At 42.3% G+C, this 19223-nt stretch overlaps 1 protein-coding gene across 1 annotated transcript; it reads right to left on the reverse strand.

The window, feature by feature from the left end:
* Positions 1-3496: 3496 nt before the first annotated feature.
* On the reverse strand, positions 3497-16866 carry LOC115134518 (G/T mismatch-specific thymine DNA glycosylase-like). Its single transcript, XM_029668578.2, has 10 exons — positions 16736-16866; positions 11758-11927; positions 11226-11530; positions 10979-11048; positions 10583-10718; positions 10332-10414; positions 10137-10231; positions 9670-9841; positions 9269-9413; positions 3497-6560 (listed from the first exon to the last, which is right to left on the reverse strand). The coding sequence occupies exons 2-9, from the start codon at positions 11819-11821 to the stop codon at positions 9292-9294; spliced, it is 1047 nt and encodes a 348-aa protein (XP_029524438.1). The 5' UTR covers positions 11822-11927; positions 16736-16866; the 3' UTR covers positions 3497-6560; positions 9269-9291.
* Positions 16867-19223: the final 2357 nt, after the last annotated feature.

Below are 19223 nucleotides of genomic sequence, written 5' to 3' on the forward strand. Positions count from 1 at the left end.
ATACCTGAGTTTCCTCCTCCTTCCCAGTAGAAAGGTCGTATTTCAGAGTTCCCGACAGGACGTGAACGAGGCAACACACAGGTTTCAGTAGAAGGTTAGGTGGTGGTTGACATGACTATCATCCAACTGGGCATACACTGGTTGACTCAAAATTGTTTCCAAGTCGTTTCAATGTAATTACATTGAACCAACGTGGCATAGACGTTGAATTGACGTCTGTGCCCAGCAGGATTGCTATACAGACTTACCTTTGTCTCTTAACTTTAACCTAACTAATCGTTAATGAAAACGGCTGCATACAGCGCTTTCGGAAAGTATTCAGACCCCTTGACTTTTCACACATTTTGTTACGTTACAGCCTTATTCTAAAATGGATTAAATCTACACACAATACTCCATAATGACAAAGCAAAAACATTTTTTTCGAAGACAAAAATATATATAAAAAAGTGAAATTTTGCTTTAATGTCAAGTCAGCTCATAATTGTGGCTACCTTAGCTGTTGCGTTAGCTAACATGCCACTGAACACTGACACTAGCGTATTGACATATTGGTATTAATGAATAATGAATAGACAGTAACGTATTCACCTACAAATATGAGTGTTTAGGCAAATAAATAGTTAGCTAGCTCGTTGACACCTTCATTGAGCAAAAGCCATCCAGGAAGACTGTCGCTGCTTCAGAAGACCAGGTGCTTTCCCTCTCCGAGGCTGACCTGACGAAAACTCTCAAAATGGTTAATACTCACAAAGCACCCGGCTCAGATGGCACCCCTGGCCTCGTCTTCAGAGTGTGTGTTGACTAGCTGGCGGGCGTCTTCTCGGACATCTTAAACCTGCCCCAGGATCTAGTCCCCACCCTTAATCTTGAAAACACACTATATGGGATACTTCTAGTAGTTGAAAACATTCAAAATGTCTTAATAAATGTTTAAGTTGATGCTGTGATGCCGTTAATAAAGATAAGACAAAACATGTAGAGAAGGTTGTTTAAGTTTGTGAAATGTGCAACACAACCAAATTACTTTAGGATAGTGAATACTTACACCAGGCACTGAATATGGGTGTGGTGCACTTGTGTGTGGATCTGACTTTTGTGGATATACACTTTTGTGTAAACCAATAATGGTCTGTGTTGAAGCTTCCGAAGTGTGCAGGGAGGGCCCTACGAAATGTTTGTTTTTTTCCCAGCCAGCCCCCCCGTGAAAAGGGATGTTACTTCACATGCCTATATCATGCATGCACAATTCCTTGGTAACAATAAGTGTCAGTGACTCCTTCAGTGCCTTCACACCCCTTGACTTTTTCCACATTTTGTTGTTACAAAGTGAGATTAAAAAGAGATTCATTTTTTGTCAACGATACTCTAAATTCTAACTTTATTTTTAACAATGGAAAATCAAACACTTCATATTTCTTGATAAGTATTCAACCCCCTGAGTCAATACATAGAATCACCTTTGGCAGTGATTATAGTGTTGAGTCTTTCTGGGTAAGTCTCTAAGAGCTTTCCACACTTGGATTGTACAATGTTTTACGAGAATGTAAAAAAAAAATCTTCAAGCTCTGTTTAGTTGGTTGTTGATCATTCCTAGACAGCCATTTCAAGTCTTGCCATAGATTTTGCCACTCAGGAACATTTGTGGTAAGCAACTCCAGTGTATATTTGGCCTTGTGTTTTAGGTTATAGTCCTGCTGAAAGGTGAATTTGTCTCCCAGTGTTGGAAAGCAGACTGAACCAGGTTTTCCTCTAGGATTTTGTCTGTGCTCACCTCTATTCTGTTTATTTTTATCCCCCCAAAAAACTCCCTAGTCCTTGCCGATGACAAGCAAACCCATAACATGATGCAGCCACCACCATGCTTGAAAATATGAAGAGTGGTACTCAGTGACCACGTTTACCTGCGCTCAGTATTCCGGATAGTAGATCATATCCCGCTTAAGGTCTTATTCAGGATAAGCTGTTTACATGAACCTTTGATATCCCGCTCACGAATATCCATTTACCATGAATAAACACAATATTCCTAATTTAATTTCATATAGGTTAAGTGGAATAGTAACTGAAATCTGGACACTGACTGTAGGCCTATAACCTCTCACATGTAGTTGAATATAATATTAACTCCTGCAGAATTATGCATTTCTTGCAGAAAATTATACAACAAATGTTAATTTTATCTCTGGAACAGGAGTGGAGAAATATGATTTCTTTCTTTCAGCAACTCTTGAGAAAATGCTAATGTGCATGTAATTGTTATCTTTGACAATGTTATGCAAGCAGGCAGTATTTCAACCACATAAAATATGCACCCAAGTCGAACTGAAGTCTTATCAGAAATATGTTTCATAGTTTTCTCAGCTTTTCATTTCCTTATAAACGGTTTCCACTGTTTTTAAATGATTGAATTTTCACCCCGGTCCCTAAACTAAACAGACAACTTTACCGGTGTTAACTAGATTACTAATGCATTCATTCTATCAATGTAAGACATACAGGTGAGCACAACTTTATTTAGTCTTCTGGGGCAACAAGTTATGACAGAAGAGAAGATGCAGGCATCTAAATATAGTTGACAACAACAAAAAATGACCTAACATAAGTCGGAAATTATAATATGGCCAACAAATGTTGAAAATTATCATCAGAAATGTTTCTAAATTAGGGGTAAAAGTAGCCTAAGCCAGTAAACTATACGGTCCAATACAGCATATCAGCTAAATAGATTGTGTATTGAACTGCGCAGGTAGCCTGCTGCTTGAAGTGATTTGTTTGACAATTAGATGAAGACATCACAACAGTGATGATATACGAAACTGAACCTGCACAGACCGTGAAAAACAACAGTAAACGGCATAAGATGTTTACATGCCCCAGTATCCCATCTAAGATCAGCATAATCCCAGGCATTTTATCCGGGTTTCTCATAACCGGGACGTAAGCCTTTTCTGGTTAATGCAAACGGATATGTTTATATGTGGCAACTCAAAAACAGAATACTTGACTATCCCAAAATAACAACAGGATATTGGGGTGCATGTAAAAGAGGAGAGTAATTTGTTGAATTTGCTCAGAGTTAATTTCTTTGCAATATTACTTTAGTGCCTTATTGCAAACAGGATGCATGTTTTGGAATATTTTTATTCTGTGCAGGCGTCCTTCTTTTCACTCTGTCATTTAGGTTAGTATTGTGGAGTAACTACAACGATGTTGATCCGTCCTCAGGTTTCTCCTATCACTCTGTAACTGTTTTAAAGTCACCATTGCTCTCATGGTGAAATCCCTGAGCGGTTTCCTTCCTCTCCGGCAACTGAGTTAGGAAGGACACCTGTATCTTTGTAGTGACTGGGTGTATTGATATACCATCCAAAGTGCTATTTAAGAACACCATGCGCAAAGGGATATTCAATGTCGGCTTCAAAATAAATAACTAAACCCATCTATTAATAGGTGTTCTTCTGGTCCTGAATTTATTTTGGCTTTGCATGACAGGTTGAGAGGTTGAATATTTATTGGTCTGAGACATCAGCTTCACAATCAATTCATTTGAAAAAAATATAAACATAATACCACTTTAACATGAGATCGCATTCAAGGTAAATGCTGCAGATGTCAGATTCATTTGAGAAATTTCCTATAAAATGTCAAGCCACTATAGCTTGGATTCTGACTGAATCCCAGCCTAGGTCTATTATTATTTAGTCTCTTTACAAGGATAACATGTACAGGAAGTGACGAATTTAATTACATTTACATTTAATTACAATTGGCAAAATTATTATTTTTATTTAAATTCACATTGGTCACAAAAAAATAAAGCAATACAAAACCTCAAAAGGTGAGCTTGTAGCCATTTAAACGCTGATCTAGCTCACGGTAGGCAACTTGGGACTTGTGACATGGAATGCTGCTGTAACTTCACCACTGGTGTAAAGACTAATGCTTAAGTATTACAACTTCTGACATACTGTTACATCGACAGGTGCATTTGGGAAGCATTCGGATCCATTGAACTTTTCCACATTGTTACGTTAAAGCCTTATTCTAAAATGGATTAAATAGTTTTTGTCTCATCAATCTACACACAATAGCCCATAATGACAAAGCAAAAACTGGTTAAGAAATGTTGGCAAATAAATAAATATAGACCCTTTACTAAGTACTTTGTTGAAGCACCTTTGGCAGCGATTACAGCCTCAAGTCTTTTTGGGTATGACACTACAAGCTTGGCACGCCTGTATTTGGGGAGTTTCTGCCATTCTTCTCTGCAGATCCTCTCAAGCTGTCAGGTTGAATGGGGAGCGTCTCTGCACAGCTATTTTCAATCTCTCCAGAGGTGTTCGATTGGGTTCAAGTCCGGCCTCGATGTTCGATTGGGTTCAAGTCCGGCCTCTGGCTGGGCCACTCAAGGACATTCAGAGACTTGTCCCAAAGCCACTCCTGCGTTGTCTTGGCTGTGTGCATAGGGTCGTTGTCCTGTTGGAAGGTGAATCTTCGACCCAAGCTGAGGTCCTGAGCGCTCTGGAGCAGGTTTTCATTAAGGATCTTTAGGTGCCTTTTGGCAAACTCCACGTGGGCTGTCATGTGCCTTTTACTGAGGAATGGCTTCTGTCTGGCCCCTCTAACATAAAGGCCTGATTGGTGGAGTGCTGCAGAGATGGTTGTCCTTCTGGAAGGTTCTCCCATCTCCACAGAGAAACTCTTGGGTTCATGGTCACCTCCCTGACCAAGGCCCTTCTCCCCCGATTTCCCAGTTTGGCTGGGCGGCCAGCTCTAGGAAGAGTCTTGGTGGTTTCAAACTTCTTCCATTTAAGAATTATGGAGGCCACTGTGTTCTTGGGGACCTTCAATGCTGCAGAAATGTTTTGGTACCCATCCCCAGATCTGTGCCTTGACACAATCCCGTCTCGGAGATCTACGGACTTTGACCTCATGGCTTGGTTTTTGCTCTGACATTCACTGTCAACTGTGGGACCTTATATAGACAGGTGTGTGCCTTTCCAATCAATTGAATTTACAAAAGGTGGACTCCAATCAATAGTCTGAATACTTAAGTAAATAAGGTAATTCTGTTTATAAAAAACAGTTTTTCTTCATCATTATGGGGTGTTGTGTGTAGATTGATGAGGAAAAACATTTATTTAATCCATTTTAGAATAAGGCAGTAATGTAACAAAATGTGGGAAAAGTGAAGGGGTCCAAATACTTTCCAAATGAACTGTACACATAAAAAAAGGTACTATGACAACACTTCTCAGCGTGCATCCATACATTTGCCCAGAGGGTTCATGAGTAGTATCTCAGAAGTAAGAACGTGTGCAAAGAGTATATTGTAATGTACAGCATGAAACGATTTTAAGAAAGAACAGGGTCGTGTTCATTAGGCACCAAATGGGAAAAAACTGGTTGAAACAGAAGTCCGAAACTCAGTTTTTGTATCCGTTTCAAATAATTGAAAAAGGTTTTTATTTTATTTTTTATGAACACGTCCCAGCGTTTAGTCACTCAGGATGCAATAGAAGACAATTTCTTGGTATGCTAACAGAACGAAGGCTAGAGGCAAGGTTTTCAACAAACACACCTTTAGAACTCGTATAAAAACAATATTACCAACACCGCTACCTGATGTTTCTTTTAAGGCTGCAAAGTAAAAACAAAACAAAAAATGCCAAGTAAAATAGAAAATCCCCATAATTTTATAAACAACATTTTCAGAAACATACTAAACATAAGAAAGTAAAATAAAAAATATATAGCATCCATCTTGTGTATTGCAACTCCATGATAAAAGGCTTGTAAAGACATTACTAAAACATCCCTCAGTGGAATCACTTTTTGACCTTGTGTCTAGTTCATTCTCCTCAAGGTACAGAACTTATAAAAGTAGAGTACTAGCTCATCTTAAACTTCACAATGCAGCACTTACAGTGTCATCTTACTGTAATGTGTTTTGTCACATGTTTATTTGGGACTCTCTGACACGTGTGTAAAAGCATGATTTAGAACCATTTGTACTGTCAGAGCAGTAACCAATACAGTATGCATGCTTTGCTTACACCTACTGTGCCCGCCTGTGGCAAAGTACGGTATTAAAACAATGTGTCAAGTCCCTGATTTCACATATTTAAAAAGGACTGCCTTGTGGGCAATCAAACACACACACACACTATAACAAAACCAGATTTGTTTTTTTAAATTATAAATTTAGACAATTCCATCTATCAACTAGTCAAGTGTATATTCCAAAAATGGCAAAAAAAATAAAAATACAAAACACTAAAAACTATCATTTCTGTCTTCAAACAGAGGTGCAGCTTCTTGTTGAAGGGAGGGTAAAGGATGTGCGGCTTTGAGGTCTGTGCACGAATAGATAGGGCTCGTTAGGAGCCATTTACCCTTTCTTATACGTTGCCCACCCATGCCTGTGGTTCTTTAGAGCCACCCATGTCTAATCTGATCAGTGAAAGACTGCCTCATCCACTGTCTGTCTGGGAGTTGTCCTTCTGTGGTGGTGGCAGCCGTAGGAGGTTGGTAAGTGTTTGCCTTCTCGGCAGCGTCTGAAATTAGAACAGAACGCCTTTAAAGCTCTGAGGTGAGGAAATTTGGGCACGCTACCTCGAGCCCATTGTTAGGTGCGGCAGGTAGCCTCGTGGTTAGAGCGTTGGACTTGTAACCGGAAGGTTGCTAGATCGAATCCCCCAAGCTGACAAGGTACAAATCTGTTGTTCTGTCCCTGAGCAAGGCAGTTAACCCACTGTTCCTATGCCGTCATTGTAAATCAGAATTTGTTCTTAAATGACATGCCTAGTTAAATAAAGGATAAATAAGAAAAATTGGAACAGGTAGTCAAGTGTTTTAGGCTTGGAAGTCGAAAGATCGGGCTTCTTTGTATCCGTGCTATTATGGCTTCTGCGATAGCATGGGCAGCACCAATTTAGGGCTTCCTCTATTTTAAAGTAATCCATTTCTTCTTCTTCTGAGTCTAAACAAACTGAATAGGTGCATACTGCCACCTAGAGTGTGTTATCTGAACATGTGTAAAGCCAAAGTTGGTGATTTACTCACTGCCACCTGCGGTTATGGAATGTTTGCTCATTGGCTGATTTCTCCTGATGACCTGGATGGAATTATGTGATCCTTCCTTAACCCATAGGAAAAATTGTAAAAGTCCTCAATGGCGCTGCCCATGCTAAAACAGGCTTTGGGGCACAATTCTTTTAAATATATTTAACCTTTATTTATCTAGGCAAGTCGGATAAGAACAAATTCTTATTTACAAAACCCTAAACGTGCACTCCTTGGGGTCCCCAGGCCAGAGGATGGGTACATGACGGACACATTGTTGTTTTGCAGTTCTCATATATTGTTCATATGATAAGTACGTATTTGTTGCATGAGAAATAGAAGGAAAACTATTACTGCCACCAGTACAGGCATTGTCAAAAATAGAAGGCTCGACATCAATGAGTTGCGTCGTAGACTATCCTTTGGCCACTTCCGCTGTTCACAAGTGATTTCCCATTTCATAGGGTTATTTCTCTCCCTACCACTGGTTGCTCCGTTTTGAAGGACACTCCACCACCGAGGGACACTCGAAAACGAGGGGGAGGGCTAAGTGGAGGTTATTGGGATTGAGTTTATGGGTTTAGGCCATAGCTAGACAGTACACATCCCATCCATAGGGGACAGCAGCAACCGGGCCTGGTACTGACTGTGCCAGCAAGGCATGATAAGTTAGTGATCAGCAGGTGAGAGGTGTACGGAGTAGGACTTTAGTTTTGGAATGCCTTCTTTTTTTTCTTCTTTTTTTTCTCCCCAATTTCGTGGTATCCAATTGTTGTAGTAGCTACTATCTTGTCTCATCGCTACAACTCCCGTACGGGCTCGGGAGAGACGAAGGTTGAAAGTCATGCGTCCTCCGATACACAACCCAACCAGCCGCACTGCTTCTTAACACATCGCACATCCAACCCGGAAGCCAGCCGCACCAATGTGCCGGAGGAAACACCGTGTACCTGGCAACCTTGGTTAGCGCGCACTGCGCCCGTCCCGCCACAGGAGTCGCTGGTGCGCGATGAGACAAGGACATCCCTACCGACCAAGCCCTCCCTAACCCGGACGACGCTAGGCCAATTGTGCGTCGCCCCACGACAGAGCCTGGGCGCGAACCCAGAGTCTCTGTTGGCACAGCTGGCGCTGCAGTACAGCGCCCTTAACCACTGCGCCACCCGGGAGGCCACTGGCATGCCTTCTTGATTCTTTTTGTGTATATTATAATTATTTTTGTCACAATTGAACAACTATGACCTGCTTGGGCTGACTGACTACAGAGTCCAGACAGAGCTCACCCTGGACTCTGGTAAGTATGTGTGACCTAATTACAACACCGGTCAGCTTAAAATCGCTTACTTTAATGCTTAATGCACACATTAATATCAGGTTATGGCCCAGTTAGTTAGCTAGGACCCCTAGACATAGCTTTGGTAAAAATATTCTATAGTCTAGGTAATTGGTTTCAAAACCCCATTCAGTCTCCTACATCTTTGGCCATGCCATCAGCAATAGAGTACCACAGTATGAGTCATAATACCCATAAAACCTAGCGGTCAAACTGGGATATGGTTCCAATCATTTACCCACCATTCATTTTTCCCATAGGGGTTTTTAGAAACACAAATCATGTCTGTTTCGTGTAGGCTTACCCTGGAGTGATGTTTTGATAACCGTGTAAATCTCTATGAGAACTGCAAAACAACAATGTGTCCGTCATGTACCCATCCTCTGGCTGTAGTTCGGCGTTTCCCAAACTCTGTCCTGGGGATCCCAAGGGGTGCATTTTTCCCCCTCAAAAATCCCCTTTGGGGAAAATTAATGGTGGAATAACGATTGGAACCATTTCCCTGTTTGACCGCTAGGATTTATGACACAGGATTTATGACACACCCTGCATTCCAAACCGACCCCTAGCCACTCCCGTAGATCTGGAGGGATTGGATAGGAATACGCTAAATATACCTTTTGATAGGCTGGATGTAATTTACGCCATATTATTCCCACCTATCCAGCCCCTTTAAATCTGTAGCAGTGTCAGGAGACGAGGAATTCGAGGCACATACAAATCCAGTGCTTGGATCACGATACCTCGTGGCGCCTAGACTCACTACAAGGTGAGGATGCGGAAGTACTTTTGTAATTTGGGTTAACTACCACTTTTTAAGACCACAGTTGATATAGTTACTGCTCATTCTATTTCTATGGTGCTGACCTGTGTTTCCAGCCAACGAGAAGTTAGTGACCGTTGCTCTGGCCCTCCTCAGGCTCGGGCCCACCCTCTCCATATGCTCCGCCGAAGGCGGCCTCGTAGCCTGGGTCGTACGCCTCTTCCTTGATCGCCATCCTCTTAGCGTCCTCTGCAACGGGGAGAAAAACACACAATTCAATTCATGACTTTTTTTTTTTGTCATTTTGAAATAAGCTCCTATAGGTGACTATGACTACCTTGAGACCATGAGATGGGACAGGACCGTGATGGGTTTTCATTTCATTCTTCAAAATGAAATGTCACATTGTACCTCATCATAATAAATGTACATTTTATATTAATTAGCTCAATGATGTTCCTGTTTGAATAGTCATTATAGCACTGCCTGCAGCACGTTCTCTTACCTTTGGCCAGTCCCAGGTCAAAGCTGTACTCCAACTCCTGAATCTCCTCAGATCGGGCCACGCCCCTGAGCTGGTCCCTCAATTCCCTCAGCTTGATGTAGAAGTGCACTTTGTCCTGGGCACGGGGGAACTGGGCGCAGCGGGCACTCGACGAGGGCATCAGATACAATGCCTGTATGGGCGAGGGCAGGGTTACATGTCATTTCAAAGGGGAAATGGCACGGTACTGCCACCGTATGCTCAATGATCATAGTTAAATGTGAACAATTTCAAAGACCCTCAACTGTTTTGTTCGATTTGAATCTTTAGTCAAAACGGTGACATTTGGATCAGTTATTGTGAGAAAGCGCTTGATCCAGGAAGTACATCTTCTTTCAACTCTTCCATTTCTTTATCCTCCATTCATCATGAAATACAGTATCTGGAGCACCACAACAACATACACTACCAGGTAGCAGAGCCCTTACCACTTCACAGTCCGGTATCTTGTGTGGCTGCAGACCAAAGTCAAGCTTCTTGGGCTTTTTACCAAACATCTCTCTGCAGAACATTTCATAGATACCTGACAATAAACAGAATGTCAAATGGTAAATATCGAATTTCAACAGAAAGTTCTGGCCACTGGAATTTCTCCTATTTAGCAGGGATGTGTAGCTACTTACATTTTCCATTGAAAACAGCTATGAGGGGCTTGTACTTTTTCAGCTTCTCAGCAAGAATTAAGGCGCCCTCGCGTAGCTCTTTGCTGTGAAGAAACAGAAGATTTGAGTCAAACATTGTATTCCATCTATGTTAATTCAGCTTGCTATGTTGTGGCCACTGTTCGAGACAAATGTCTCTGCATCCTCCCACTCTTTTTTCAGCACATTGCAGACTGACTTTAGGTATTTTATCATGTTCTTCCTAAGCTTACGTTGACAGGTCCTTGCTTCCAGGCGTTGTCCTTGCCACCATGTTGGTGAAGCCGATCTTATATTTCTCTGGCAGGCTGGTGTCGCTCATGTGGTTAAGCTGCTCATCAGTGAATCCGGACAAGAACAGGCACTTCCCTGAAGAGGATAACTACTCATTAAATTCATTGTACCATTATTTTTCTGAAATTGGGGTGAAAATCTGTATTCTCTGCGCACTAAGCGTACAACTGCATCATCATGAGTAACATAACATTGACTTGAATGTAAAGTTTAGCAATTTATTTGATTCATCAATGGTGTTAGGGTCATGAAAGAGCAGACAAAACAAATACTGAGAAGGAAGATTTATGATGTTTTCAAAGTAAGAGACTGAATAAATACGCAAAGCAACTTACAGAAATGGTTTCCATGGCCAGGGAACCATCGTCCAACATAGGCTGCCACGAGACCTGGGTTGATTCCAATCTAGAACAAAAAAGTTGCATTTTATACTACCGTTTTTTCTCATTAGAGCACGCAAGACAGAACATTTTGCAGCTGAAAACGAAAATAAGCATTTCTCATTGGACAAATCAAGTAGCTCCATTGTCTGGCGCACATCAAAAAATGTCTGGCACAAAGCGACAAAAGCGGTGAACTCACGATAACATAGTCCAGGTTGTAGTCAAGGATGTCGGTCAGAGTTCTACTCATGACCTCATCCTCAGTCATGCCTTTGAAGCGGTCCCTTTTCTTCTTGACCTTCTTGAAGGTCTTGTCTATTTTCTCCTGCGTGCCGTCTGCCTCTTGACCCTCCTTGCCTTTCTTGGGCTTGGGTCCCGGTTTGGCCTTGGGTCCTGGTTTGGCCTTGGGTCCCGGTTTGGCCTTGGGTCCCGGTTTGGCCTTGGGCATTTTGGGTGGCTTGGGTTCCTTTGGTTGTGCCGTTCTCCCTCGCTTTTTTGCTGGAGCTGCAAGAGGGAGAGATCTTCCAATCACCTTGCTGTGAACCTTCACACTAGCCTCGACTGTCACAGGAACACTGATTTGTTCGATGAAGCATTGTTTTTAAATCTGTGGGGAAATGCATCAAAGAACACTTCGCCCACAAATTAATCAACTTTAAATCCATCAGAAATACATTAAGGCTCATGTCCGTTATTGAATACAGCTCTGCGGGAATAAAGAACCAGGGTACCTTTCGCTATGTTGGCGGGCTCTTGCAGTGCCATGGGCTCATGACTGACAACCATATGAGCCATGACCCTCTGTCTTGGTCCCTCTGTGTAGTGAGGGTGAGGACTGTGATGGTGGTTGATGCCCGGCTACTGCCCCTGTAGAGCTTGAAGCTGTTGAGTAGACTGAATCCTGAAAAAAGGAAGACAAAAAAAAAAAAGACCCACATTGTTAATTATATAACTGAAATACACTGACTATGCCAAACATTAGGAACACATTCCTAGTATTGCGTTGAAATCCCCCCACCTCTCTCTCAGAACTGCCTCAATAAGTCATGCCGACTCTACAAGGTGTTGAAAGCGTTCCACAGGGATGCTGGCCCATGTTGACTCCAATGCTTCCCACAGTTGTGTCACGTTCGCTGGATGTCCTTTGGGTGGTGGACCATTCTTGATACACGCGGGAAACTGTTGAGCGTGGAAAAACCCTGCAATATTGCAGTTCTTGACACAAACCGGTGCGCCTGGCACTTACTACCATACCCCGTTCAAAAGGCACCCTCTGAATGGCACACACAACCAATGTCTCAACTGTCTCAAGACTTAAAAATCCTTATTTAACCTGTCTCCTCCCCTTCATCTACACTGGGTTGAAGTGGATTTAACAAGTGACATCAATAATGGATCATAGCTTTCACTTGGATTCACCTGATTGGTCTGTAATGTTTTGTATACTCAGTGTATATTCTAGTACAGGGTTTCCTGTAGTCGGTCCTCGGGACCAAAGTTTTGTTTTTTGCCCAAGTACTACACAGCTGATTCAAATAGGCAACTAATCATTAACCTTTGATAATTTGAATCAACCGTGCATTGTTAGGGCAAAACCCTAAACGTACACCCCTTGGTGAAAAAATATATTAGTATATATTTGTACTTTAGAATTTTTTATTTTTAAGTAGCCACCCTTTGCCTTGATGACTTAGTTTGGGGAAAGCTGTAGTGACACCTGTAAAACAAGTACATCATACCCTCCAGGACAGATTCAGAAACTTCAAAAGGTACCAGAATGTCCATTGCTCGTGTTTCTTGGCCCAAGCAAGTCTCTTCTTCTTATCCTTTAGTAGTGGTTTCCTTGCAGCAATTCGACCATGAAGTCCCGATTCACGCAGTCTCCTCTGAACAGTTGATGTTGAGGTGTGTCTGTTACTTGAACTCTGTGAAGCATTTATTTGGGCTGCAATTTCTGAGGCGGGTAACTCTAATGAACTTATCCTCTGCAGCAGAGGTAACTCTGGGTCTTCCTTTCCTGTGGCGGTCCTCATGAGAGCCAGTTTCATCATAGCACTTGGTGGTTGAAAACTTCTTCAGGATTGGTGGGTCCCCTGCGGGACAGTTGAGCTAACGTAGGCTAATGCGATTAGCATGAGATTGTAAGTAACAAGAACGTTTCCGAGGACATAGACATATCTGATATTGGCAGAAAGCTTAAATTCTTGTTAATCTAACGGCACTGTCCAATTTACAGTAGATATTACAGTGAAAGAATACCATGCTATAGTTTGAGGAGAGTGCACAATTTTGAACATAAAAAGTAATTAATAAACAAATTAGGCACATTTGGGCAGTCTTGATACAAATTTTTGAACAGAAATGCAATGGTGCACGATGGGACAAGAACATCCCCGACGGCCAAACCCTCCTCTAACCCGGATGACGCTGGGCCAATTGTGCGCCGCTCCATGGGTCTCCCTGTCGCGGCCAGCTGTGACAGAGCCTGGACTCGAACCAGGATCTCCAGTGGCACAGCTAGCAATGCAATGCAGTGCCTTAGACCACTAGGCCACTCGGGAGGCCACAGAGAGATCCTTGATGAAAACCTGCTCCAGAGCGCACAGGACCTCAGACTGGGGCGAAGGTTCACCTTCCAACAGAACAACGACAAGTCTCTGAATGTCCTTGAGCAGCCCAGCCAGAGCATTGACTTTAACCTGGTCCAACATCTCGAGAGACCTGAAAATAGCTGTGCAGCGACACTTCCCATCCAACCTGAAAGAGCTTGAGAGGATCTGCAAATAATGGGAAAAACTCCCTGAACACAGGTGTGCCAAGTTTGTAACGTCATACTCAAGAAGACGCGAGGCTATAATGGCTGCCAATGGTGCTTCAACAAAGTACTGAGTAAAGGGCCTGAATACAGTTTTGACATGTTTTATTATCTAAAATCCTGTTTTTGCGTGGTCATTATGGGGTATTGTGTGTAGATTGAGAAAACAAATTCTAGAATAAAGCTGTAGCATAGCAAAATGTGGAAAAGTCAAGGGGTCTGAATACTTTCCAAATGCATTGTGTGTACACAGACACACACACACGACCAAAAGTATGTGGACACCTGCTCATCAAACATCTCATTCTGGGAAGGCTTTCCACAGGATGTTGGAATATTGCTGCGGGGACTATTGAGATCAGGCACTGATGTTGGGCGATTGGGCCTGCCTCGTGGTCGGGGTTCCAATTCATCCCAAAGGTGTTCGATGGGGTTGAGGTCAGGGCTCTGAACAGGCCTGTCAATTTCTTCACACCGGCCGTCAAACCATTTCTGTATGGACCTCTTTGTGCACGGGGGCATTGTCATGCTGAAACAGGAAAGGGCCTTCCCCAAACTGCTGCCACAAAGTTGGAATCACAAAATAGTCAAGAATGTCATTGTATGCAGCAGCGTTAAGATTCCCTTCCCTGGAACTAAGGGGCCTAACCCGAACCATGAAAAACTGCCCCAGATATTATTCCTCCTCCACCAAAATGTCCAGTTGGCACTGCGCATTCGGGCAGGTAGAGTTCTCCTGGCATCCGCCAAACCCAGATTTGTCCATCGGACTGCCAGATGGTGAAACGGGATTAATCACTCCAGAGAACACGTTACCACTGCTCCAGAGTCCAATGGAGGTGAGCTTTACACCACTCCAGTCAACGTGCATGGTGATCTTAGGCTTGTGTGCGGCTGCTTGGCCATGGAAACCCATTTCAAGAAGTTCCCGATGAACAGTTCTTGTGCTGAGGTTGCATACAGAGGCAGTTTGGAACTCGGCAGTGAGTGTTGCAACCGAGTACAGACGCTTCAGCATTCAGTTGTCCCATTCTGTGAGCTTGAATGGCCTACCACTTCGCGTCCGAGCTGATGTTGCTCCCTGATGTTTCCCCTTCACAATAACAGCACTTACAGTTGACCGGAGCAGCTCTAGCAGGGCAGAAGTTTGACGAACTGAATTGTTGGAAAGGTGGCATCCTATGACGGTGCCACGTTAAAAATCACTGAGCTCTTCAGTAATGCCATTCTACTGCCAATGGAGATTGCATGGCTGTGTGCTCAATTGTATACACCTGTCAGCAACGGGTGTGGCTGCAATAGCCAAAATCCACTAATTTGAAGGGGTGTCCACATACTTGTGTGTTTGTATATGCATGTATGTATGTCCAGTTGAAGTCGGAAGTTTACACACACCTTAGCCAAATACATTTAAACTCAGTTTTACCATTTCTGACATTTAATCCTAGTAGAAATTCCCTGTCTTAGGTCAGTTTATTTTAAGAATGTAAAATGTCAGAATAATAGTAGAGAATGATTTATTTGAGCTTTTATTTATTTCATCACATTCCCAGTGGGTCAGAAGTTTACATGCACTCAATTAGTATTTGGTAGCATTGCCTTTAAATTGTTTAACTTGGGTCAAATGTTTCTGGTAGCCTTCCACGAGCTTCCCACAATAAGTTGGGTGAATTTTGGCCCATTCCTCCTGACAGAGCTGGTGTAACTGAGTCAGGTTTGTAGGCCTCCTTGCTTGCACACGCCTTTTCAGTTCTGCCCACAAATTTTCTATAGGTTTGAGGTCAGGGCTTTGTGATGGCCACTCCAATACCTTGACTTTGTTGTCCTTAAGCCATTTTGCCACAACTTTGGAAGTATGCTTGGGGTGATTGTCCATTTGGAAGACCCATTTGCGACCAAGCTTTAACTTCCTGACATAATTTCCACATAATTTTCCATTTTGTGAAGTGCACCAGTCCCTCCTGCAGCAAAGCACCCCCACAACATGATGCTGCCACCCCTGTGCTTCACGGTTGGGATGATGTTCTTCAGCTTGCAAGCCTCCCCTTTTTCCTCCAAACATAATGATGGTCATTATGGCCAAACAGTTCTATTTCTATTTCATCAGACCAGAGGACATTTCTCCAAAAAGTACAATATTTGTCCCCATGTGCAGTTTCAAACCATAGCCTGGCTTTTTTTAATGGCGGTTTTGGAGCAGTGGCTTCTTTGCTGAGCGGCCTTTCAGGTTATGTCGATATAGGACTCATTTTACTGTGGATATAAATACTTTTGCACCTGTTTCCTCCAGCACCTTCACAAAGTCCTTTGCTGTTGTTCTGGGAATGATTTGCACTTTTCGCACCAAAGTATGTTAATCTCTAGAAAACAGAACGCATCTCCTTCCTGAGCGGTTATGAGAACTCAACACTTATTTTGAGGGGACAAGCAGTCATCCACACAGCTTTTCTTTTCTTTTCTTTATGGTGGATTTACTTTGTTAGTCTGATCAATATTCATATTGACATTATTATTATTCTGATTTGGAAATAGCACATTTCCTGGTCATTGTCAATGTCTGGCATTGTAGGATGAATACGTCAGCTAGCAAGTGTCAGGGAGAAAAGTCAAAAGGATAAATGTTGCGCTAGACTAGTGTCGCTTTAGTAACTTGTTTGTCAACAAATTAAACAATCACACATTCTACCCCTACTTCGTCTATAGTGTACTTTCAATCAAAATCTAAGCCATTATGGATACCTAACGTAAGCTGGCGAATATAGCTATGCTAACTAGCTTGGTTAGCTATTCCGCTAAATAGCATGGATGAATGACTTGCTAACTAGCAATGAGCCGGTTCGCTGTCCAATGAATACAAATCGTATGTAACGTTAATTGACCAAATGCATACATACCTCTTACAGATATGGTTGAATGTGTTTATTATTTTTCTTGAAAACGATTGTACTCTATCAATTTCCCTTTGGACTTGCTAGAGCAAGCAACAAAGAAAGAGATGCACGTCAACTTTGACATGGGACTATACCAACATTATTAATAGGGAAACAAAGTAAAAACGTTCTTCTCCTGAAATAATACGTCAACTTTTAGTGCATGTAAAACGAACATTTATATTGACATCCGGGATTCATGCTAATTATAATATGAACTGAAAAAAATATACATAACCCAAGCCACACACCCCCCCTTATCAGTGTTGGTTTGCTCTACGGACTTTTAAACTCGCGAGGTAGTTTTCCATTGGCTTCCAACCCTCTGACCACATGCAAGCAGGCAAGGTCGCCGTTTAATATGAATTCGCGCCATGAGAATATGCTTTTAGTTTTTCTTGTATTGCTGTTTCGTGAGCGAATTAAAGCAGATGGTGGTAACAAATGTATAAGCCTTTCTGGTGGGCCTATTTTGTCCTGCTTAGTGGCACGCGCCTTTGAGTGTTGGCCACATGAGAAAAGAAAAGCTCCTATTCAGCTAGAGAAAATTTACATTTACATTTAAGTCATTTAGCAGACGCTCTTATCCAGAGCGACTTACAAATTGGAAAAATAAATGACCGAGGTGTTTTTGGCGTTACTTATAGGCCTACTATGCTACAGTAGGCATATATGCTATTATATTCGGTTCTGTTTAATACTAATTAATCATTGTGATCTTGCAAGACATTGATTTGATTGAGCTTTTATCTAACTTTACTAAATGAACACCATTGTGAGAAGTTATAATCTTCTATTTGTAATAATAATAACAATAAGTGATGCATAGGCATTAGGCGTAGGCAACAGATGAGGGTTATTTTAAGTGACCGGCACCATGGTCATATACTGTATAAGAGTTATATGAACATCAAGGCATACACGTGGTGAATTTGGATCCTAGATATCTTTGGTGTGATAAGGTTCATGTGATGGATCAGTTTATCTGCATATGCAATAGTGGTACGTTTCCATAAGCTAAGCACTCGGAACAATAGGGTGAGTTCAAGTGCATCCCCAAATCGATAAGAAACTGTTTTGAGGACAGCAGTTTTAGCAACCCCTGGAGTTCTGTCTAGCAGTTCTTATGTCAGATTTTCCCCGCTCAAAGTGGTGAATCATCCAACCTATGGGCCTCTGCACAGTTATTCATCATTCGTGCTCTGCATTGGGAGAAGATGGAGAAGAAACCACCATTTACCTACATATAGGCTGCTATTGCCTGCATTTTTATTTATTTTACCTTTATTTAACCAGATAGGCTAGTTGAGAACAAGTTCTCATTTGCAACTGCGACCTGGCCAAGATAAAGCGTAGCAATTCGACACATACAACAACACAGAGTTACACATGGAAAAAACAAAACACACAGTCAATAATACAGTAGAACAAAAGAAAACAAAAAGTCTATATACAGTGAGTGCAAATGAGGTAAGTTATATTGTATTTACTTTGCCACCATGGCCTTTTTTGCCTTTACCTCCCCTCTCACCTCATTTGCTCACATTGTATATAGACTTGTTTATACTGTATTATTGACTGTATGTTTGTTTTACTCCATGTGTAACTCTGTGTCGTTGTATCTGTCGAACTGCTTTGCTTTATCTTGGCCAGGTCGCAATTGCAAATGAGAACTTGTTCTCAACTTGCCTACCTGGTTAAATAAAGGTGAAATAAATCAATTAAAAAGTTAAGGAAATAAATAGGCCATGGTGGCGAAGTAATTACAATACAGCAATTAAACACTGGAATGGTAGATCGGCAGAAGATGAATGTGCAGGTAGAGATACTGGGGTGCAAAGGAGCTAAATAAATACCAGTATGGGGATGAGGTAGGTAGATAGATGGGCTGTTTACAGATGGGCTATGTACAGGTGCAGTGATCTGTAAGCTGCTCTGACAGCTGGTGCTTAAAGCTAGTGAGGGAGATGTGAGTCTCCAGCTTCAGAGATTTTTGCATTTCCTTCCAGTCATGGGCAGCAGAGAACTGGAAGGAAAGACAACCAAATGAGGAATTGGCTTTGGGGGTGACCAGTGAGATATACCTGCTGGAGCGCGTGCTACGAGTGGGTGCTGCTATGGTGACCAGTGAGCTGAGATAAGGTGGGGCTTTACCTAGCAGAGACTTGTAGATAACCTGTAGCCAGTGGGTTTGGCGACGAGTATGAAGCGAGGGCCAACCAACGAGAGCGTACAGGTCGCAATGGTGGGTAGTGTATGGGGCTTTGGTGACAAAACGGATGGCACTGTGATAGACTGCATCCAGTTTGTTGAGTAGAGTGTTGGAGGCTATTTTATAGATGACATCACCGAAGTCGAGGATCGGTAGGACGGTCAGTTTTACGAGGGTATGTTTGGCAGCATGAGTGAAGGATGCTTTGTTGCGATATTGGAAGCCGATTCTAGATTTAAT

Source organism: Oncorhynchus nerka, linkage group LG9a (assembly GCF_034236695.1).
Source record: "Oncorhynchus nerka isolate Pitt River linkage group LG9a, Oner_Uvic_2.0, whole genome shotgun sequence".
Taxonomy (NCBI): Eukaryota; Metazoa; Chordata; class Actinopteri; order Salmoniformes; family Salmonidae; genus Oncorhynchus; species Oncorhynchus nerka.

Bases quoted from the DNA above. Each gene is read 5' to 3' on its own strand.
- LOC115134518 (XM_029668578.2), bottom strand. From the start codon at position 11,821: ATGGCTCATATGGTTGTCAGTCATGAGCCCATGGCACTGCAAGAGCCC. The intron at 11,531-11,757 runs GTACCCTGGTTC...TCCCTCTTGCAG, and splicing joins GCCCGCCAACATAGCGAAAG to CTCCAGCAAAAAAGCGAGGG. The intron at 10,719-10,978 runs GTAAGTTGCTTT...TATCCTCTTCAG, and splicing joins TGGCCATGGAAACCATTTCT to GGAAGTGCCTGTTCTTGTCC.